Source organism: Melospiza melodia, chromosome 9 (genome assembly GCF_035770615.1).
Source record: "Melospiza melodia melodia isolate bMelMel2 chromosome 9, bMelMel2.pri, whole genome shotgun sequence".
Lineage (NCBI taxonomy): Eukaryota > Metazoa > Chordata > Aves > Passeriformes > Passerellidae > Melospiza > Melospiza melodia.
Window position 1 is genome coordinate 26,522,543 of NC_086202.1, and position 22,285 is coordinate 26,544,827.

The window sequence follows — 22,285 nt, forward strand, 5'->3', positions numbered from 1 at the left end:
AGAAAAGTCATTAGAAAGGAATTAAAGTTCATATTTTTCCATTTTGCTTCATACATTCAAAACAAAGTCACCTTTAAAGAACTTTTGCTTTGCTCTATTATGTGCACCAAAGCCCAGCTTTGGACAGGAGGTGGTGCTATAGTCTGTGTAAATTTTCTTCTTAGGCAACACCAACAGCTAAAGCTCACTAAAAGCAAAAGGAAAACGTAAAAAAAAGAGAAACATTCTAAATCCTGTAGAAGTGCTGGCATGCAGACTTTACCTACAGATGCTTTCATATCAGTAGGTATTCTGTAACAGTGCTAGAAAGTTTTGTAAGAAGGCACTAAAATATTTGTGTCTGTCAAGGCAAGGATTTCAAATACCTAGCAAAGCAAGATTATCAAAGCATGGAAAAAAAACCTGTCATGCACAGCTCTGGGAAAGCTGTAACAGTTTTTATGTGGCCAAGGCTCTGCTGAGCAGCTCTGGGCCATGAGGAAACTGATGGAACAGTGGAAGATTTTTGCAGCTCCAGTGAGAGCATTCTGCCTGCCTCTCCCTGAAGAATGCCAGGGTTAGCTGCAGGGTCAGATTTACTGGGCCAAGATGAAATGCCCAAGCAGGAATCCAAACCCCATGCCTAGGTTAATGCTCTTTCCCCCTCTCTCCTTTTGCTGTCTTTTTCCTCATGCCCATCTAGAAGTAGCAAACATGGCATCTTCTGAAGATTTTTTTCTTGCTGTCCATGTTACCCTGTCTCTATGCCCATTTTCCACCTGTAACTTTACTGGGAGAGCTGTTCTGGATTGCAGTCTGTTTGACAGTGACTACCATCAGCAGCCAAGCTGAGAGAAAACAATTGTGGAAGACTGGTTCCCTTCTGGCTGCACTTCCTCTCCCATTCTCATCTTTTCTTTGGAAAGGAAGCTAACAAATGACTCCCAGAATGGATCCAAGGGGGATTTTCTAAGAGAGTAGATCTTTCTTTCACATATTCCTTTCTGAAACTATAAATTATCCATAGCCTGCTAATGCCAAGAACTAGGTGTCAGACCAAGGCCAACAGCAGATTGTGGGAGAAATTCTTATCTCAGTTACACAAGTCTAGATCTGGAGGAACTCCAGTTATTAAACAATCTATAAAATTAGGATAACAATAAGTATTATTTCAAAAAGGTTTGTGATGGCTAACTAGCAGTAATTAATGGTGGTATAGAAATCAGCCAATGGTTGCCTGGAAATGAAAGGCACTATAGAAATTCTAAGTACTCATTATTTCTGCCATTTGCAATTATACTTTTCAATGTAATCTATTTGTTGTAGTCAGGGTGCCCATCAATACTCCCTGCAGATCTCAATCTATTGTTCCTGAATAATTCACTGGTCTCAATAACATTAGATCACATTTAATTGGGGAAAAAAAAAGTTTACCTCTTTCTAGATGCAATTACAGATGAAGGTACCACTAACATGAAAGTCAAAATTCCCAAACACAAGGGAGTGGGAGTGAAGGCAGAAGAACTTGAACATATTTCACTTGACATGGATGGACTTGAAGATCATTCTATGGCTGCAAAATGGGATTAAAAAAAATAAATTAAAACCCTTTTATTGAATAGGATCTGTTGAAGCTTTAAGGTTATTAATAAATAATAGTAGGAGTTAGACTTCAGTGTAAAATTATGCTACAATTACTCACCTTTCTAAAGACCTATTGATGCTTGTGATCCTACAGCTATATTTTCCTTAAATACTTCTCTGTCCTTTATCAAGTGATGTTCCTATACACAGCTTTAAGTAATTACATGCAATCAAATTAATTGTAAATCAGAAGTGAATAAAAAGGTTTATATGTCAAGTAAATTCCTATTTTTTCAAAGACATCCAACTTAAAAAATACATATATTGAATTTCATCCAGTCTAGTGGGAATTACATGAATGCATGATAAATTATTTGCTGTTACTTAGATAGGTGTCAAATGAGCACTGTGACGTCCCTGTTTTTAAGGTAAGACACTTTGGAACATTGTTTTGCGGCAGATTTTTTAAGTAGTCTTTTAAAGCTCAAGGTTTGACACCTAAAAATGTGTATGTTACAAAATATGCACCAGAAATATTGAATATTTGTAGTACAATATCTAAGTCCACAAAACAGGAAACTCTTAGCTGTTCAGGGATTTAGGCTAAGAAGGAGGCTGCACTCAGAGATAAAGGAGGGAATAGTTGTGTTTCGTGTCCTGTATGTATTCTGATTTCCAGCTGTGGCAAGAACTCAGCACAGAAAGACTGAAACAGGGAACTTCACGGTGGAGCAGAAAATCCAAATGAAAGCTCCCTGCTCATCAGCTTTGCTATTGCCTCCTGCCACAGGAACTTGGGCAGGGTAGGATCTGCCCCTCCAGGACATGCTGCCCCATCCAGGGCTCACTGGAACAGGAGCTGAATCAGCAGATGGTTCTTGGCTGTGGCTCCCCAGATGTCCAAGCTCCCACAGCTCCAGGCAGGCAGCACGGCTTGTGTGGGAGCCAGAGCATCTGGCCTGGATCACTTCACTGGGCAGCAGGGCTCTGAAAGCCATCAGGTGTTCACAGCAACTTCAGCACTCCTCACACAGCCACAAAAGTGAGCTCAAGCAAGAATACTGCAAGAGAAAGCAGGCAGTTGTCTTGCCACAGAACTCAAAGTTTTTTGTTGCCTCAGACATGCTTATAGATATTATCCTGACAGGAGTAAAACTGCAGAGAAAAAAACTCTACTTCAGTGTTTGCACTAATTCAATGGAAAAATAAGAGTAACAAAAGCACTGACTCTGCAACATTTATTTAATAATTAACTATCTTACAGGCATAAAACTAAAATATATGAAGCTTCTTCTTTTTTGGGTAAAAATTATCTAAATACTTTCTTCCAGAGGACTCAAAAATTAATAGAAAAAGCTTAACCATGCTGCATATACAGCAGAACATTTTAAATGAAATGAATTCTAAGATTCTACAAACCAGAATCTTAGAACAGAGGATTCATTAGGAGGATTCAGAGGATTCATTTCATTAGGATCCTACTGCTTTTAATTCCTTTGCACATCTCTGGCTTTTAGATTAAACAACACTATGCACTACACAAGCAGTTGTGAAGAGAACATGTAATACAAACAGCTGTTAAATTTAAGGTATAGGTTCTTGTTATATACTGGCTGCGAAAGAAGCATTAGGAAACAAAAGGTGATGGCAAATACTTTGTTTCTGAACTATACGTAAGTAATTTGGCTGGTTAACATCTGGTTGGTTGTATCCATTACATACTCAGAGGTTAAACACCATTACGTTCACAAATACAAATAGGAAGGGCTGTAATTGCAATTGTCTAAGGAGATATGCGTTTCTTTGTGCTTACTTATTTTGTTAAAGATATAAAAGAAACACATGCTATTTCTGGCCCACACGAATATTCAGAATTAAGCTACTAATATATAAGAATTTTTCTGAGTGTAAATGTAGCTTTTGGAGCTCTCTCACACCAGTAGTGTCGCACAGGTGCCTTTTTAGGGCTGCCAGAGGATTTATGCAGCCCAATGCTCAGCACCATTCCTGCCCGATTCCAGCCCTCCCTCGGGAAGATGGCAATGTCTGTTCTCGGGGAGCCTGGGACGGCGCGGGATCGTTCCCGAGCGGGTCCCTTTGCTTTTCTTGGCCAGCGATGCCTCTCCTCGAGCTGCGGCTGCCGGGCTCTGCCGTGTGCGAGGCGGGGGCGGGCCGGGGAGGGGCTGCGGCGCTCGGACACCGGGACAGCGGCGGGCACTCGGCCGGAGCAGCGGCACCATGGCCGGTAAGTGCGGGCGTGCAGCGAGGGAGGCAGGGAGGGGGTGCCCGGCTCCTCCCGCAGCCCCGGGCGGCAGGAGCTGGGGAGGGCTCGCTAAAGCATCAGCCCAAAGCTGCCCCTGCACCGCCCGGCCGCGCTCCGCAGGGCTGGGACAGCCGGGCTGCCAGCACCGGACAGGGGAGAGCTCGGCCTGGAGACGGGCACAGCACATGGGCTGTCTTGCCTCCACTACCCCCAGTGATTTAATTCATACTGACTGCGTTTTATATGGGGATTAAAACTCGTGGTGGAGGACGAGCTGCTGGTAAACTTGCCAAAAAGCTTACTGCAAAGTTTAAGTAAAGCTTATTAAAAGCATGTAATCACACAGTAAGCAAAAAGGGATGCAATCCCAGAGAGAGAGGATGCCTGTCAGCACCTGCTCTATGCTAGGATAAACCTGGTACCTATCAGCAGGAGACAGTCCCCTGGCTCAGGTAGGGGGAGATGAAGTGGTCCAACAGGTCTCTTCCATCTCTCTGCCATAATCCTGTACCACAGCAGGATACAATACATCAGTTTCTCATGATGCCAGGTAAAACATGTATATTTTAAATATACAGATTTTCTCCCTGCATACAATGGATGCAACTTATCTCAGTGGTTGATTTGTGACTAGTGCTACATCCTGCCCTAAGCCCCTGGTTCTGTTGCTGATCCAATCAGATAAGATGGTGTAAAAGTGAGACAAATTCTCCTTACTCTCATTAAAGTACAGGTAACTTCTGGAATGAGTAAAACTTTGCCTTATATTTACAGCTGTGTAAAGTTAAAAAAAAACCAGAATTTGAGTCTATGCCTATGGGTGTGTCATGAATACTTAACATCATTCTGCAGTGAACAAATTCAGTACATACAAACTCATTCTCTTACTCCAAAAATCAATGCACACCTCATCATACTGTCTTTAATGGCAAATGGTGACAAACTTGCTATAAGGGAACACAGGACTGCTGCTGAGAACAGAGACTTATGAATGAACAGGACAAGTTAAAAAAGACCTGTACAACTTACTTGAAATGTTAACCTTTCAGATCAGGCAGCAAAACTACCAGGCATATAAAGATTTTTTGTTTATAGTGCACCTACATGAAGGAAACCATTAATTTCTATTATGTTCATGGGCATTAAACTGAAGCATTTTTTCTGCATCTGGCCTTCTGAGATGCAATAAAATACGAGCCTGACTGAAGATACATTTGAGCATGCCCTGCAAAACTAAAAGGAACAAACACACAAAATTCCCATGCTCATATGCATTTCCTCATACTGTGCATTCTTATCAAGGAAAACCAATTTACCCACATGGCACAGTCAGACTTGTCTCTGTATTAATATTAACCCACACCAAGTAGGTGCTTGTTTCCTGTTGCTCAGAATAAGGATTGCACTAACAGTCTGGCTGAATGCTGGAACCCACTCAGTTCACCCACCAGCTGCAAGGCCAGCAAAGTGCTGTTGCTGTGGTACAGCCATGAGCAGGGTGGCTGCTCGTGGTGCTGCTGGGAGACAGGAGTGACTGTGACTCAGGGAAGCAGCCAGCCAATTCCTGCAGAGGCCTAAGGCAACACACCTGGAGGGGAGCTGCAAAACCACCTTGGCCCCAGTGACTCCACCAAATGCAGGAAAATGAGTCAGGATCAGATTAAGGCCTTTGTGGTGCTATGGGCAGGTTAATTTTATAGCACAAGGTAATTACTTAAGTGTTCTGTAGCTGAAGGACATTTCGTGTCACTTACTGCAACACAGCAACACTGAAAAAGATCAGCAATATATGTACTTGCAACTCACCTCCCATACTCTTTATAGCTCTAATGAATAAACTAAATCAAATGAAAATAGTTTGGAATTATTCAAAACTATTATTATTTGATAGTCAAAACTATCAGTAGTGTTGACTGATGATTTTGTGCTTGTATTGTCTTTATTTTACTTGTACCATTGTAAAGAGATGGCAAACTGCAAGGTACCTACCAAGCACAGACAGATAAAAAGAAAAAGGAATAAAACATAATTAAGTTAACTCTACCTAAAAACAGAGAAGAAGAAAAAAATTCAGTACCAGTTGTGAGAAAATGCTAGGTCACTTCACCACTTCAGTTTCAGGGGAGACCTTGAGAACTGTCAGCACCCAGTACTGAGCTGCTCCTGAGCTGTCTCCCATGGCTGCAGACTGGAAGATAATTCTAGAGTTTAGGTACAGGGCAAAATAATCTTTGCAGCCTATCACTCCAGCCATATCAGCAAATGTGAAAGCAATGAACTGAGCCCTTCATCAACTGTCTACCTTTGGTCTAACGAGAAATTCTCACAACAGAATTTCTCATTTTCATATTAAATATATTTATTAGGATTTATTTGGGTTTGTTCACAGTAATTATAACAAGATTTTGTTGTATGTTAAGCACTCATGATTCAGGAAACTGTGTTTAATGGATACTTAACTTTGACTTCACAAATCAGGAAACACATGCATCCTTAAAAAGAAAACAACCCATAGCTTTACTTTGTTCCTTGAGCCAGGGTCCATTGCAGTAACTGCCAGTGCTTCTGAACACTGTAATCTGTCACTGCCATTGTCATGTCCCTTCAGGTGCTGCACCATGCTATAACCAAACAAAAATGTGCATGTGAGCTGAATGCTTCATTTAATAATAATTTTGGAATGGTTTTTGTTAGCTTTAATATTCCTGTCTACACCCAAAATATACTTAACTTTGATATTCCTATGATGTTTTGTGTGCTTTTATGTTTGAACAGAACAAGCAGTTGCTGTGGCTGGAGGTATAATAGGAGGGATCCTTTTATTTATCCTCCTTGGAATAACTGCGTATCTGCTCTGGAAAAAATGTTGCCGCCTCTTTTCTTATGAAAAGCTCATCAATCCTGTCAAAACAACAAATGCAAATGCCATTTTCCAGGATCAGGCAAACTCTGAAATTCATCTAAAAAGTACAAGGTACCTATTTTCATTCTGTTTTTAAAGCATATGCTATGTAATTTATTTCAACTTGTCAAATGTCAAATGAGCAGGTGATCCAAATATGTGCATGTACAGAAATAAAGGAGATTCCTAAATTATATGAAAACATCAGTCATGTTCTGTTTTGTTCCCTTAGGAAAAGGATAATCTAACTATGAAAGTGATGGTTATTCCTGATTTATTTAAAAGAGAGAATATATTCAAGTGTACTTGGTGAATGGATAGCTTTACCTGTTAGACAAACCCAGCCTATGTTCCAGAGTAATTTCTAGTCTAATAACAAAAACAACAGGACTTCAGTTCAGGAAGGAGACTCTTTATGAGAATTAATCATTGCAGGGGTTTTGGGCTCTAAAACAAGTAGCTGCAGTTAATTCTTCCTTTCCTTTAAAAGATAAACTCTAAAGGGAAGGAAAGGGGCAAAGAGAAGAATCTAACAGGAGAATTAAGACCTAATATGCCTCATTGTCTTTTCATGCATTAAGCAATTTATTTTATTTGCTTTTGGATTTTATTTTTACCTTTGCATGTCTGTAGAATTTTTACATTGTGACGTAAGAGCAGTAAACTTACTCCTCTCATCAAGTTTGATTTCCAGCTTTAAACCAGAAGAGTCAATAGGTGCTGTTGTCTTGAGCAGGTCCAGAAGTGTTCCATTTATCATTCCACCAACACTGCATGGGCGAGACTGGATTCACCTGACAAATGAAGAACAGGTTCAGGAAGACAGGGACCCCTTCATGACCCCTCAGTCTGGGCCACGGTCATCATTTCATTCTCTGGGTATGGCATTGCAAAAATGGGGCTATTTTTAAGGGTAGGGTGGCTTTATCATTATGAAGCATATATCTTGGGGGCACAGCAGAGACGGCATTACCCAGCACAAGCCCTAAATGCTCCATGCAGTTATATATTTTATATATGAGAATTGGGCAAGAATGTAGTAATTTTGGTCCCTTAGACATTTGGTAGACAAAGCAATTTCTCCTCCCATATTTTGTAAAGGCCAGGAAGTGTCTGTTGTCCCCAGGAACAGCAGTCACCAGCTGCACTCTTCAACAACAGCTAGAATTAACCAGGTACAATCAAAGGAATAAGAGAAAAAAAGTGCTGCAGCCTACAATTACTGCCCCAAATTTGAGGGAAAAGGAAATAAAATATGAAATTTTTACCAAAAATTGATTGTTAATAAAGAGGGTAACCTGATTTACCCCAATACAGCAGTGGTTATAAAAGTGCCTGCAATGGTTCTTGAGGCTAATCTGAGGGTGCTTGCTTTGCCTTTTCTTGTAGCTGGAGCTTATGTTGTAGGAACCATTAACCCAGACCTGTACAAGTTTCCCGAAGACAAAAGTGAAACAGACTTTCCTGACGGCAGCATTGGCCGCCTCTGGTTCTCCATAGAATACGAACAAGAGTCAGAAAGGCTCCTGGTCTCCTTGATCAAAGTCAGAAAGCTGCAGCCTCCTGCTGATTCCTGCAGTCCATTTGTGAAAATCTACCTGCTGCCTGATGAAAGAAGCTACCTGCAGTCCAAAACAAAACGTAAAACTCTTAACCCCCAGTTTGATGAAAACTTTGTTTTCCAGGTACTTTTTCTTTTGATGAGGCAGATTTTTGTTTGCAAATATTAACTTGTCAAACTACAGTACACGTTTGTATGTCCACAATGCTTCTACCAAGACAGAAGTTGTTTCCACCAGAGACAGCTTTTTTTTACTGGGGCTTCTGGAGATCCTGGGCTACAGAAGCGTGTGGATCCAGAACTGCTCTTACTTCTGGTCTGTACCAAAGTTGAGGATTCCAGAACTTGCCCTGGGAATAATGAAAACCCCAGTTTGAACTAGAGCTGAGCAGTTCAGCCCAGCAGTTCTAGAAGTCCAGAAGGAGCCAATACTGACATCGTGCTTTCACAGCTTTTGTTTTTTTTGCTGTGGAAGTAGGCTAGACAGCAGAACCTGAGAGGAATCTCTGGGCTGCTGTCTGTACAGTACTGCACAGCTTGGCTTCCCATGCTAACAGGCTTTCAGCACACACCACAAGACAAAAGCTCTAAAACCAAAAAATGTTTGTGTTTCAGACAACCGACAAAATGTTTACAGATTCTAAACATCTTAGTCTGAAAGTGAATGCATCACACAGCACTAGATCCATATGAGCTAAAAAAACCACCAACTAACTTCACAGCTTTCGAATGAACTCTTATTTTAGCTTGGATCTTGACTTCCACATAGCTCAAGTTTTAGGCAAATTTTAAAAGTACTTCAAATAATTAAAGGAAATCCCCACCTAAACTTACCACCATTTGAAAAATACTTCCTTTGAAGTCATGCTAGAGTAGGAAAGTGTCAGATGTTTTATAATTATTAATATTCTTCATTTTCCTGTACAGGTTTCCAGTAAAATGTTGCTCCAAAGGACACTAAAGTTTTTGGTTTATCATGTTGATAAACAGAAGAAGCATCATCTCCTAGGCCAAGTTATCTTCCCACTAAAAAATGAAGCATTAACTGAGGACAACAAACTAGTCATATGGAGAGATCTGGAGAAAGAAAACTTGGAGGTATGTGATAGCAGGCTCTCGGCACTGTGCAACTTCTGTCATCCTACAAGTATTGGAAGGATATATCTGAAGTAGAACTACATTCTACCAAGTACCTCAAATGCAAACTTCATAAACATTTGGAATAGAAATTCCCATCCTACCAACCTGCAGATCCATAGCTGTTGTAAAAGGAGTACCCAGATGCTTAGAAAAAGTCATATGAATTAGGAGGTTGTTACATAAGAACTTTTGTTATTTGCTCCTCTTTTCAATTAGTAAGAGCAGAAAGGGAAAGGAAATAGCTAGCCCCTGGAAAAGAGTAATTCTGAGGGTTAGGAAGGCTGATTAATTGGTTCCATCAAATGTTACAACAGAATAAATAAAGCCACTACAATTCACTCACACGCCTTTGTGTGACAGAAACCATTAGCATGAAAAAGGATTTTTCTCCCCATTTGACCACACGATGAGGGAGTTTTTCAGACAAGTTTGACAGGTGTTGTTCTGCTTCCAAAGCCTCCTTCAGAGCATGGTGATATCCAGTTCTCCCTGAGCTACAATGACTACCTGGGCCGTCTCACTGTGGTGGTTCTGAGGGCGAGGGGATTAAAGCTCCAGGAGGAGAGCCCTGCTGTTGGTAAGTGAGATTTCCTCCCTGCTGTCAGCTCCACAATTCCTGTTTTCATTTGCTCCTTCCTCATCTGTACACCCAGGCTTGTGCTGTGGGAATCTGACAGGAACAAATAAATATCCTGGTGATTTGAGAGGAAACAAACCATATTCTGCCCTGAGGCAATTAGATTTTGATAGATTAGTTTTGCTATCTTTGGGGTTTGTTTCATAATAAAAGGTTTGTCCTGTGGCAATTGGTGGTAACTTTTTTCTCCTGTTTTTGTACAGTGAGCAACATCCTTTTGCTGCTCTCCAGTCCAGAGAAGGCAGAATTTCAGGGGATATTGACATTAACAGTTGCCTCAAGTCAAATTCCCAGGGGTAACAGCTGCAGGATAACTGCTTATGCTGAACACCTGTCCTGGGAGGAATTGAGCTGAGAGAAAAAAATCTCAGTTTAGGACAGCCTGGCTATTGTTCAAAGGACCATGGCATGGACTCACAATTTTCTCCCTTAGTGCAGAAGGCTTTTTCTGGTACATCATACTCATGTATCCCTGGTCTCAGAGATTACCTCCAAATGCTGTTTAAAATCTAACACTCAAAAGCAAGAACAGATGAAGAACCAAACTTGTATTTCAGTCTGTAGTGATTTCTTGCAGGGCTTTGAAGCTAAACAATATAAATGCAAAATACACCTATAATTTAAAAGGAAAAGAAGTTTAGTTCTCTATATACACACATCACTATGAAGTTTTTTTGACTGTACAAATTAAGCCTTCAAAAAAGTCTCCATCAGATGAAGGGAAGGCACAGAAACATAAGCTCAAGGATGCAGGGTAAGAATATGGCTGCTAATTGTACCAGCATTTAAATTGGAAAGTGCACTTCAAAACTGCACTGTTAGAACTTTGTATGCTCCCTGCTTTATGTCATGTTGTCATATGTGTTCCATCTATCTTTCACAATCTGAAGTTACACTTGATATTGACTCCCAAAAAGAAGAAATTCCTTAAGCTGTCTCCCACCTGCTTCTTAAAGATGTATTTTAGTCTTCAATTTCTTTTTCTCCCAGGTGTCTATGTCAAAGTCTCACTAATGAACCATAATAAATTCATCAAAAGTAAAAAGACAGCAGCTCTTCTGGGAACTCCCAACCCTGTGTACAACGAAACCTTCAGTTTCAAGGCAGATCAGACAGAGCTGGATACAGCAAGCCTGAGTCTATCTGTGCTCCAGAGTAACAAAGGAGAAAGTAAGTTATATAAGTTATTACAGTCATGTAAGTTACTAAAGTCAAGGTGTCAAATCTCTGCTATATTTGAGTCATGTTTAAACCTGAGAGGAAATAATTCCTTTTCAGCAATAATCATAAAACATGTAAGAGTTTTGGGGTATTTCAAAGGCTGTCTCTTTAAAAGCAGAACAACTTATTTGTAGTTCAGCATATGCCTCTCTTCAGAGGCTACATTCCATGGAAGACATGAATAAAATCACTGTAGGCTAGTCAATGCCAGTACAAGGTGCTGTGCCTTTGTTTCATTCCAGTATCCCACTAAAACAAGCTATGTGAACACTTGTGTGTGTCACACACAGCCTCCAAAACTGTGTGGCCATTCACTCCTTCTAAGCAAATTTGAAAGAGGAATACAAATTTTAATTCTCGTAGCAGTGAGAAAGAAGGAAGAGAGATTAGCAAACATCCCCATTCCCTGGCAGAAAACCTGATGCTTGAGGCCACCTCTTACTGTTAGAGAATCCATTAAGGAGTTCTGCTTACAGAAGCAAATCAGAATTCAGTATTTCCACTGCTCACAAGAAAAACATCTTCCCTGCAGTGCAAATATGATCTCAATAATTTTCCCCATTCATAGCTGGAAAATCCAGGCATGAATAAACAATCTGGTCCTTGGCAGTGGCAACACACATATTACAGCTCCCAGCTGTCTCAGTAATTGCATTGACTTCTTGCAAATCATGTGAATCCTACTGAGGTTGAAGATGCCCAAAATTAGGGCATGCTTCCCCAGTAAAGCTGAGGTAAAGGGGCAGGGCAGATGCACATCAGATATTTGTGCCTTGAAGATGTTTTAGCTTAACTTCAGGCAAAAGGACAGGCCTGCATTGACTGAACACCCACTTACTGCTGTACCTTTTAATGCTGAACTTCAGCAGGTAGAAACTACAGAACCTGAAGTCCAGGGTTACTTCTTTGAGAAATGTTTTGGTTTAAAAATACCTTTCAGAAAAGGCACTATTTGGAGAAAAACACATTGTAATCTTATTGCAGGAGTTCCATGCTGTTGTCTCCTTACCACAAAAGCTCCGTATCTTCTTGATGTTTCTCATGGGCAGCTACTCAGAGCCCTGACTCTTTGTTCTTCACAAAGCAGCCAACTGACTCCAGTTCCCTTCTCAACCACCACCCCACTTTTTTATAGCATCTTCTTCTCACTGGTCACAGCTGTGGCCTGTTAAAGTCAGGCCTGTTCCTGGTCTTTGCTAATTGGCCCAGCTGCAATTCCTTAGGGGTAAGATTACTTTCTACACTATCTTTATTTTCTTATATTCTATCCCCCCACAAATACATGTTGATATTCTAATGTAGGCAAGGATTTCAGAGAAGCATCACAGGTGTTCATCACTAACTGCTTTTTTTTCCCCAGAAACACTTCTGCTGGGACGAGTGGTAGTTGGGCCTTTCATGTACACACGTGGCAGAGAACTGGAACACTGGAATGAGATGATCAGCAAGCCCAAGGAGCTGGTGAAACGATGGCATGCTCTCTGCCACAGCACATGAACAGCACTGAGGAAAAAACAGCCTTAATATGGAAAAGCTCTTACTGTCTTTCTCATCTAAAGGGTACAAAAATCTTTGCTAAGATTTTTTACCAAACAAAGAATAAAATAAATTATTTCCTTGACCAAGCACAAATAAACAATTTGGTTCCTGGTAGGCTGGGAGTCCTTCTTTCCTCTCTTCAAAATATATGTTCAATTTAATTAACATGCAGCTGAACAATCAAAACAGCCAAACATGATCTCTCAGTATTAATTACTTTGACTGGAAAATTCCACTTCTTGGTTATGAGTTGTGGGCACAAATGATCACACATGTAGTCAGAGCCCAAGAATTGCCAGTGATGACTCCAGGCCTATCTGCCCACTGCTCCACATCACCACAGTGCTTCACCAAAGGGGAGAGAAGCCCAGTGAGCATGCCAAAACAGACAAAACCCTGAAGACCTGACTAATACATGTAGAACATGTTTAAAATAGCAGCAGTGTATTTAAGAGCTCCTTTGAACAGGAAGGGTGAAGGCACTGCTCATTGGTCACACACCTGGAAGCAGCTGTTCTCATCCCCCAGCACCTCAGTGTATTTTCTGCAGTAACTCAGTTCAGTGTTTTCAGCTGACCCCAAGTACAGCACTTTGTGTTAAAAATAAGGGACAAGCAGAGAAGTCACAGAGTCACAAGTGACTGGAGGCTATTCCAGTACTGGAGTACTCTGAGACAGTAAGATGAGGACATGTCCTGTCCTATTATATTTCTCTCTAAACACATCTCTGCTGGAGACACAGCATTGATTACAAGAGCCTTGGGTTTGACCTAGCATGACCATTCTCACACTGAAAATCCAATTAGCTTAAGCCCCCTGGGCATGTGTCTGTTTTAGTAGTAGAGTCCTCTTCATTAAGTAAATTACTGCTCTAAAGTAATTTGGAGCAATTATTCCTAATCAAAATAAAATAGGACATTTTTCTCTTTTTGATTGTTCACTAGGGACCTGAGCTCTGTACCCTTCTCACTGTACAGTCATAAACCAGACACACAGACTACTGCAGCAAAACATTTTGCACAATGGTGTTCCATAACCTCTACGGCTGAAATCAAATCAACTTCCTTTCAAACAGGATACAATATTAATTAATTCAAAATCTTAAAAATATTAGCCTTCTCTGGGGAGGTGAAACCACTTTCCATTTTGATAATATTGTTATAACCTAAAGGAAATGTTATGAATGAGAAGACACCACAGAGGAATTGTAAGATAACAGACCTCCCTGATCCACCATCTGATATGGTACACAGCACCCTCAGTCTGTCTTGCTAATTACACCACTGGATACAAAATGAGCCAAAACTCATTACATTAAGCTGAATTTGACAAAGTGCTCAACCTTAATTATATCTAAAGGGGTAATACCAGCAACTCAATCCCAAAGAGCTGTATTCAAATTTCAGCCCCACAAAACTACTGCAAACTAATCTGATAAGCAAAGTCATTGTGTTTGTTCTGGGGAGAAAAACTACCCAGTAATCATTCCGTTTATATATTACTAGAATAAATTTTTTTTACCAAATAAATTTTGCATTTTATTATTTCAATCATACCAGTAAAGATCTTAAAAGTGAGCAGTTAGTAGTATTTCAGACAGCTGGTTAATGAGCATGTGCAGAAGATGCATGCAATGCACAGTGTTTGTTAACAAATACCCCAAGGTGGGAAGTCACCTGTCTGACTTGATGTAGTGTGGTCCTCTTTTCTTCTCATACATTAAAGTAACAATACTTCCAGCTTGTGTGTTCAGTAATTTCTGCTAAATTGTGAAGAAACAAATTCTAATGCACTTACCAATGTGCTTGTACTCATGGTCATCCAAGGGAAGCAAATGAGAAAGGCTCTTTTTGACTCTACCTGAAGAGTTATTTCACAGCAAGAAACATCATCAAATGTAGTTCCAATACAATGTTTTTAACTGACATCATGAGAAATTCTTTTACCTACTGCCTTTTATAAAACATCCATCTATCTGACCTTGTGCTTGAGACTTACCTTGAGCTGAAGGAGGTGGAATGATTACAAACCAGTTCTGTTTTAGAAGAGAAAAGAGCAGCAGCAAAATTGCTGAGGTTAATGGCAAAAATTCTGCTGTTAAAAGAAGGAAAGCAACCACAACAGCAAAACAAAACCACCAAGCTACAGATAGCATATGGGATAAGATAAATAAAAATTGAGTAACTAAAATATTACTGAATTCTCTCTGTCTTCCTCTAATATGCCAGGTCTCAGGAAAATTCAGTCTCTCACAATAGTAGTGAACTTTTCTGAGGAGAAAAAGGAAAACAGATATGGAAGAAATTGTTGGAGTTTATTAACATCATTATTACCACAAATATGCATGTATAAAAATATATTATGCATGTATAAAAATATATCCTATGAAAATTCATCAGAATTACTCCAGCAGTATATACTATTAGCAGATATTCCATACCAGTCCTTTTGATAGTTTTGCTTTTTTCATAAGTTAAAACCAAAATCCTTTATTATAGTTTTTAAAAGAGATTTGCTTCCTTCAGCTAAGTAATTTTTCTTCTGCTTCCCATCTGTGTGTCCTTATGGCCTTTGTTACTCAATTAGTGCAGAGGTCAAAGATCAGGATGAAAATTCAGCAGATGGAAATCCTTTTGCAAAGGATAGCTGTTCTCATCTAGCACAAAGTGGCTTCTGATTTCCAACAAATAGGATGCTTCTGTATCTGCCAGCAGTGAATGACACAGATCTGCTACTATTGTGCTGTAGGTTATATCTGAAGAGGGCACTGCAAAACACAAAACAATTCAATTTACACTTGATTTTCACAATAGCACCTAACATTCAAGTTCTACCTCCATGAAGCTCCATTGAATTACTGCAAGTGAAGCTCAACATCTGAATAGAAAATTAGCTTTTATTTTTAATTGCTTTTTAAAAACAATGAGCTGAGCCTGTTTCTGATTAAACTGTTAACACCTGTGAATTACATAAAACACCTCAAGTCAAACAAGATGTATTAAGTGAAGCTTGTCTGAAACACAGCTCAGTGTTTCACGTCATGAAAACATGCCAGCTCCTTCTAAAAGCTCCTAAGACATTCAATTTTGCACATAAGGAATCAATTTAGTTATTGAATATTTAGGGATATACCTATTATATAACTAAGTTGTAGTTATTCACACCTCCCACGTCCTGTTGTTGCAACCTCTCCTGTGAAATTCTGAGTTTGTCAGACAGCCACTTTGATGCTGGTTGTTTAGGGTTTTTTTAAACTGTCAATGATTAAAAATTTTCCTTCCATTGTGAACTTTGCTGCCTGTTTCTATCACAAGTAATTCATGAATCAGTACCTACTAATCTCTTCAGCCAGTCTGCAGGAATATTGAGGAAGATTTTTTCCATCAACTCAGACACCACATGAACATAAATTTCATGTCCTTCATCTTCTACTGTCATCAAAGCAGGTCTAGATCAGAAAACAAAGTTTCATGAAAGTTAACTGCTATGGTTTGTTTTTTATTGAAGGAAAATTTTAGAAAGCACTACAACATAATACCAAGAAATAGAAAAGTGAGAAAATCTATGCACTCGTGTCAAATCTGTAGCACTGGAATCAGTTTGAGGAATAAATAAGGAAATGGCCTTAAACTGAGACAGGACACTCAGATTAGACACTACAAGGAAATTTAGGATGGTTAGGATGGTCAGGATTGCCCATGGAGGTGGTGGAAGTGCAAAGCAGGGACATAAGCTTAGGTGTATCACCTGGAATTGTACCACCTGTATCAACATCACTCTGTATTATCTGTCTTAATACATCACTTTAGAGCCACATAATGCCAGGGTATAGCTCTTGCACTATAAAAAGTACCAAATGTTTTCACAAACCACTGAACAAACAAAAATACCTATTTGGAAATGCTCCTAAGGTGATGCACTCTTACTAAATTGATCAGAAGAAAATTTCAGTGCAAAAACGTCAGGCTTGTCTCTGAAAATAATGGACATGTAAATTCTACATCTGGACGTGTTCCCATGCTGAGAATACAAACACTGGAAATCCTTATCATTTTTCTACCCTCTTTGTGCAGGAGCAAATTGAGATCCTTCATGCCCACTGAGATTTTATAGTCTTATGAAAGACTGGCAGAAACTTTTCAGTTAAGGAAAAAACCTTTTTGCACTTAATCCTCCCTCACAGGAAAACAAATAGCACATAAAGATGCAAGACTATTTTCCTTAGAGGAAAAATACTAAGGCACTACCTGGTTAGATAAATAGGATATTTAAGTCCTAGTTCATTAAGTAATAGTATTTAAGGTAATGATTCATTAAGCTCATTATGAAAGAATTTACAAAGAATTTGAGAAAAAATTTAGATAGAAAATTTACATATTCTAGAATTCTATCATGTCCATGGTTGTCTCAATTAAAATTCTCTAGCTAAATGTCTTTCTAGTCACAATGAAAATTGCATTTCAAAAGCCCAAGATAAATGTGAGAATTGAACAATTAGTTAATAAAGATGTACCTACATCAACTGGATCCACTTGGTTTATTTTCTCTAAGTGTGAATATTTGTGTCTCACAGTGCCATCTGGTGATAACTCACTATCTCTGCTCTCCCACAATATTTATTGAAAACATTTGTCAATATTAATTCTGCACAGCTGAAACTGACTAAACAGTTAAAAACATGGTTCTGCCTTCACATGATTTCAGATTTAGGCTGGAACAAGATTCCCAAGGAGTTTTCCTTTGGTCCTCAAGCTTCTACTCCACCTCAGCTTTATCTGACACAGTACTGGGTAAACATCATTCCTGCATGATAGTATTCATAGAAATTAAAAAGTTAGATTTAAGCTAAGAATATCATGTATAAATAATGACAATATAATACCCCAATTCAAGAACAACAAATTGAAAATTCATTAGAGACACAGGGATTGCTAACCACACCTTTAACAAAGAGTTTTAGGTATGGGGGAAAATAAAATGGAGAAAGTTTACCTCCCTAATAATACACATTACTTTTACTCTGTTTTGTTTACCTGTAGAATGTTTTTACTTTGCTGTATGGTAGACATCTAATACATTGCTTATAGATCATGTTCTCATCTGCCTGTAGTTCCAAACCACATTTGGCACAACCTGAATATGTAATCATAGGCAGAGAAGCCAAAACACATTCCAGGGAAGTGTCAGCAGAGAAGATGACTTGCTTGTACTGACCAGTGGAAATGGTAAATTTCAGTTCCAAGATATGGGCTTTCACTTGAACCACTCCTACAAAAACAATTCAAATATGAATTAAGTTTTATTTAGAACTGAAAGCAAAATCAATGGCTACAGCTGATTAAAAACCAAAATTGCTATCAAGAACTTTCTCAGTTTTTTCCCCTTTGTTAACACATGCTCAAATTTTTAGAGGTATTTTATTCAGTGAAAAATCTTGGTGACTAAATATTTTAAAATGTGTAAAACAACTACATTTTCAGGTACTGTATCAGTAAATGCCACTATAGAAGGTGCCTGAATAAGAGATCAAAATTGTGCAAAGAATTTCCAAGTGATTTTCTTCCCACTGTTTCAAAGACATTGAAAAGCACAGCTTTAATGATTTCGTTTATATATAAATAGTGAAAAGCTAGAGTTAAATACTGCAAGCACAGCTTTAATCACTTCCTAGAATTTAACACCATAGCCATCTTCTAGGATTATCTGGAGAGGATGACTGTGTAAAATGTCTTCTTTGTCCTTCTGTAAGAAGTTTTCAATAGCAGTAGCTATAGAGAGTTCCAGTTTTTGAGAAACACTGATGAACTTTCAGTAATAGTCACATCATTACTGGGCTGGCTGGTGTGGACAACAGAAGTCAGCATTTCCCTCTGTGTTCCAAAGCTGCCTTTGCCTGGCACACACCACATCTGTCCCTCTGCTGGCCTCATGGGATGAAGGCTGCATTCAGTTTGGCCAAGAACAGGGCAGCAGCCTCCAGAAGAAATTCAGAACCAGACCTGGGCTACCTTAAAAAACAACCAGCTTGCCTCATCAAGAGAGCATCTATTTTGCCTACTTGTGCATGGCACAACAGACATGACAGAGCTATGGATAACATTTACCTGAGCATTTTTCATCCAGGAGTGCTGAGAGCCTTGTCAACTCCATGAGGGATGTTTGACTTTTCTGAAACTTTTCTTTAAATTCAACTGCCCTTTTATCATCATCAAACAAGCACTCATAGGATGACCATGGAGTAGTGTGCAGTTCCAGGTCACCTGAGACAGAACTACACTGGACCAAAAGGTATTTGAAGGCCCATATGTGGTCTACAGAACAAAAAAAGCAAAAAGAAGAGTTTACTTTCTGTACTGTGGTTAATTTACAGAAAGACAGGGTCACTTACAAGATTGAGAAACAAATCAGAAGACATTCTCATAGAGCCAGCTCTGGCAACTTCCTTTTAAGTGTGATGACATGCAAGGTTCTTCCTTTCCCTATAAACTTTGCATGAGTTGTTTCCCATAACAGAAATTTCATTTCATCTCTACCAAATTCAGCTTTCACGGCAACTCAGCATTCTGAAAAAGAAACCAGCTCTGAAATTTGTTGTCAGCACTAATGCCGGCAGTCTCTCAGAGAAAAAAAATCTTCATGCTATTAATCAACTTCCATTTTTTAATATGTCCCTGTTTTTTAATCTTCTATCTCCACAATTATCAACTTAACATAAACCTAGTTTAACTTTTCTTAAAAGAATAAGACTAGGAATAAATCAAAGTTTGGTAGTAGTCACCGCACAGTCTATGTAATTCTTGCAAGAGATGCTTTTAGTTACAGCTGAACTTGTTCTCAAGACCATCAGGATATAAAGCCTGACATGAGTAAAGTGGAAAGCAGAAAATGAAAAAAGGAGTAGGAAAAACCCAGCAATTTGTGCTACACCAGACAATGGTAAGGAAGACCCAGTAAAGCTGGTAACACAATTAACACTCATGGATTTTTTATAATTACATAACCAGGCACTATACAAGTAAGTGCATCTTGTAAATAGATTGAAGTTTTTAAATATTTATGCCTTCTCAGTCTTCTGAAGGGCTTTCAAATTCTGTGGCTGATGGCACTGCTTCTAAACAGAGGAGATGTTAGAATTAGCACAAAATACATTACCCCTCCAAGGGGAGTATTTAAAGGCTGAATGGATAAATGTTACAGCTGAATACTTAAAAGGCACTAACAGCATCACAAACACCTTTTCAGACCTACCCATAGGTACAAGGACCTTACCTTTTTTCCTCTGAAGCTGGGGGTACCAGGCAGCCCCTGCTCCCCACAGAACCATCCTATAGTGTTGATCTCTGTTCTGTTCTACTGTTAGAATAATTTTTCTTTGGCTGCCACCTCTGTAGCTGTACACAGATTCTGATAAGAATTGAAATTACATTACTTCTACAGTAAAAAGCATACAAGCACACAAACCCATGTGCCTCAGTATTACACTGAAATCTTGGTGTTATCACATTTTATGCTACAATTAAAAGCAAAGAAGAATACACCTACAATTTCTTCTGGACAGAAAATAATCTGCTTTCTTCTACAACATGAATCTAGTGTGAGGGAGTGCATAAAGTATATTAATTAAATTTTATCTATCTAAATACTCAGTAACTGGACAACTCCCTATGAAGCAGGAGGTATCTGAGCATCTTTCATCTCCCATTCATCCTGACTTGTACTGAGTAGAAAGAAGTTGTACTCAATCTCTCAGCAACTGTTGAAATTAGAAGTTCCCATAACTTCTGTAGAATACAGTGGAAGAAGCATTTCTCTAAAAGTTTTCACATAAAAGAAAACTATAGGCACAAAGTGTACAAGGCACACTAAAACTATTAGTAACAGTACATACAAATCTCTACACAGCTCTTATCCAGAACACTGCATGTTTGTTTCAGTTCCACACTAAAACTACAGCATTTTTCATAAATAATTCTTGAACAAGAACACCTGGATGGAATATCTAATTCCAAGATTTACTAGAGCAAATGATGAAGATGTTTATCTTCAAAATTCTGCATTTAAAACTCATAAACATGCTATTGATATGTGGGCAGAAATTTGTATCTTTAGTTCAAGATGATAGTGCAATGAGATCAAATCTTTGTGCAAAGCTTGAAATCAAGCAGTGAGAAACATTTTGCCTTGCAAAATTTAAGTTCCACCTATGGCAGAAGTTGAAGTCCAGTGCATGAACTTACCTGTTAACACAGAAATATTGATAATTTTCAGGATTGAGTGCACCAAAGTATTGGGCTGGAGCTGATCTAGCTGCACATACTGAACATCATCCAGTCTCTGAACTTGTCTTTGTGGAATGTCTCTGAAGTGTGGAAATTCTGATGATATGTATGCCAATAAGCCATGGAGAACACCATCATCCACTAGAGGATAAACTTACATGGAAAAAAGGCAAAGTCACATACTGCTTTTTATGCTTAGAAGTGTAAAACTTGGAACATGATTACACTGAAAAAAATCAGAACAGTTTTAGAATAATTTTAAAGTTAGAAATTCCTGAGATAAATAACACTTGATTTGAAATGAAACTGTACTTCAGGGTAGTATCAAGAGGAGGCAGATGAAGTTAAGCCAAGTGCAATACTTTAAAATACACCAAAAAAATCCTGTATCATAGCTTAGTAAAAAGAAAGCTGTTTTTGGTCATTCACCTCAGAATCTGCCTTAAGAGCTGGCATCACAACACTGGACATCACAAAGACAGGAAGAACAATGGTGATACTTCCACAGTATTTTCCCCTCAGTCTCCAACCCCCCATGGCCTGCAATTAATCACTTTCCCTGAATGGATCTACTTACTCCATTTGGCAAAAAAATTAATCCTCATGCAATCTCAGACATCACATGGGCAGGTCCTGGGATAACTGCTCTTTCCTAAACTAAACTAATTTTTTTTTTTTTGAGTTCAGAGTGGTAGCCAACAAACTTTATCACGATCTCCACATGCCTATCTGATGCCATGTCCACATCTTGTGCTCAGGTGTTCCTGTCACATTTTTCTATTGTGTTTTGTACCTCTCAGTTGCACACATTTCAATTTTACCCAACGTGTGAGGCATTGCCAGCAAAATGGAGTACTTGAAATAGCTCTTTTACTGTGTTTTTCATGGCAACTTATGCAATACAATCTTACATTTTTCTGCATTGAGAGCTGAGCAGTTCCCCAGATTCAGTAACTGACTGGTAAATGTTGACTGAAGCATGACCTCTCCACACCAAGGATTCTCATACATTATTATATCTGCAAGAAAAAAACAACTTTATCAACTCACATGTCAACAATACTGAAGTGTATAATATTTCTCTTGACTATATAACTGTCTTACATACAGATGTGTAAGGGCCAGGGTGTGAAAGAGAACACTTGGAAACACAGTGATTATTTTATTGTAATCTACCAAC

At 39.0% G+C, this 22,285-nt stretch overlaps 3 protein-coding genes across 13 annotated transcripts in view; 1 reads left to right on the forward strand and 2 right to left on the reverse strand.

Annotated features, from left to right (window-relative positions):
• The window catches only part of GPRIN2 (G protein regulated inducer of neurite outgrowth 2), a 32,270-nt gene extending 26,267 nt beyond the window's left edge, over nt 1-6,003 (reverse strand). The window contains exons 1-2 of the mRNA XM_063163951.1: nt 5,904-6,003; nt 1,414-1,552 (exon numbers count right to left, since the gene is read on the reverse strand). Of these exons, the coding sequence (XP_063020021.1) occupies nt 1,414-1,526 (113 nt within the window). The 5' untranslated portion in view covers nt 1,527-1,552; nt 5,904-6,003. The remainder of the gene's footprint in view (nt 1-1,413; nt 1,553-5,903) is intronic.
• SYT15 (synaptotagmin 15) lies at nt 2,460-12,931 on the forward strand. The gene is made up of 9 exons (XM_063164259.1): nt 2,460-2,605; nt 3,585-3,808; nt 6,602-6,800; nt 7,465-7,607; nt 8,118-8,413; nt 9,217-9,387; nt 9,886-10,006; nt 11,057-11,236; nt 12,648-12,931. The coding sequence occupies exons 1-9, from the start codon at nt 2,460-2,462 to the stop codon at nt 12,782-12,784; spliced, it is 1,617 nt and encodes a 538-aa protein (XP_063020329.1). The 3' UTR covers nt 12,785-12,931.
• A 2,190-nt stretch (nt 12,932-15,121) lies between these two features.
• Nucleotides 15,122-22,285, reverse strand: part of SHLD2 (shieldin complex subunit 2) — a 28,439-nt gene continuing 21,275 nt past the window's right edge. For 9 of the 11 annotated variants that reach the window (XM_063163964.1, XM_063163958.1, XM_063163962.1 and 6 more), the window contains 7 exons: nt 22,017-22,124; nt 21,064-21,258; nt 20,096-20,230; nt 18,931-19,137; nt 17,860-18,094; nt 16,159-16,274; nt 15,122-15,593 (listed from right to left, as the gene is read on the reverse strand). In XM_063163964.1, the coding sequence (XP_063020034.1) occupies nt 15,421-15,593; nt 16,159-16,274; nt 17,860-18,094; nt 18,931-19,137; nt 20,096-20,230; nt 21,064-21,258; nt 22,017-22,124 (1,169 nt within the window). In that variant the 3' untranslated portion in view covers nt 15,122-15,420. The remainder of the gene's footprint in view (nt 15,594-16,158; nt 16,275-17,859; nt 18,095-18,930; nt 19,138-20,095; nt 20,231-21,063; nt 21,259-22,016; nt 22,125-22,285) is intronic. The other 2 variants (XM_063163966.1, XR_010028730.1) reach the window with 2 other exon arrangements.

Excerpts from the sequence above, each read along its gene's own strand:
- SYT15 (XM_063164259.1), top strand. The coding sequence starts at position 2,460 with ATGTCCAAGCTCCCACAGCTCCAGGCAGGCAGCACGGCTTGTGTGGGA. Across the intron at positions 8,414-9,216 it reads ATGAAAACTTTGTTTTCCAG|GTTTCCAGTAAAATGTTGCT; the intron begins GTACTTTTTCTT and ends TTTCCTGTACAG. Across the intron at positions 10,007-11,056 it reads GGAGGAGAGCCCTGCTGTTG|GTGTCTATGTCAAAGTCTCA; the intron begins GTAAGTGAGATT and ends TTTTTCTCCCAG.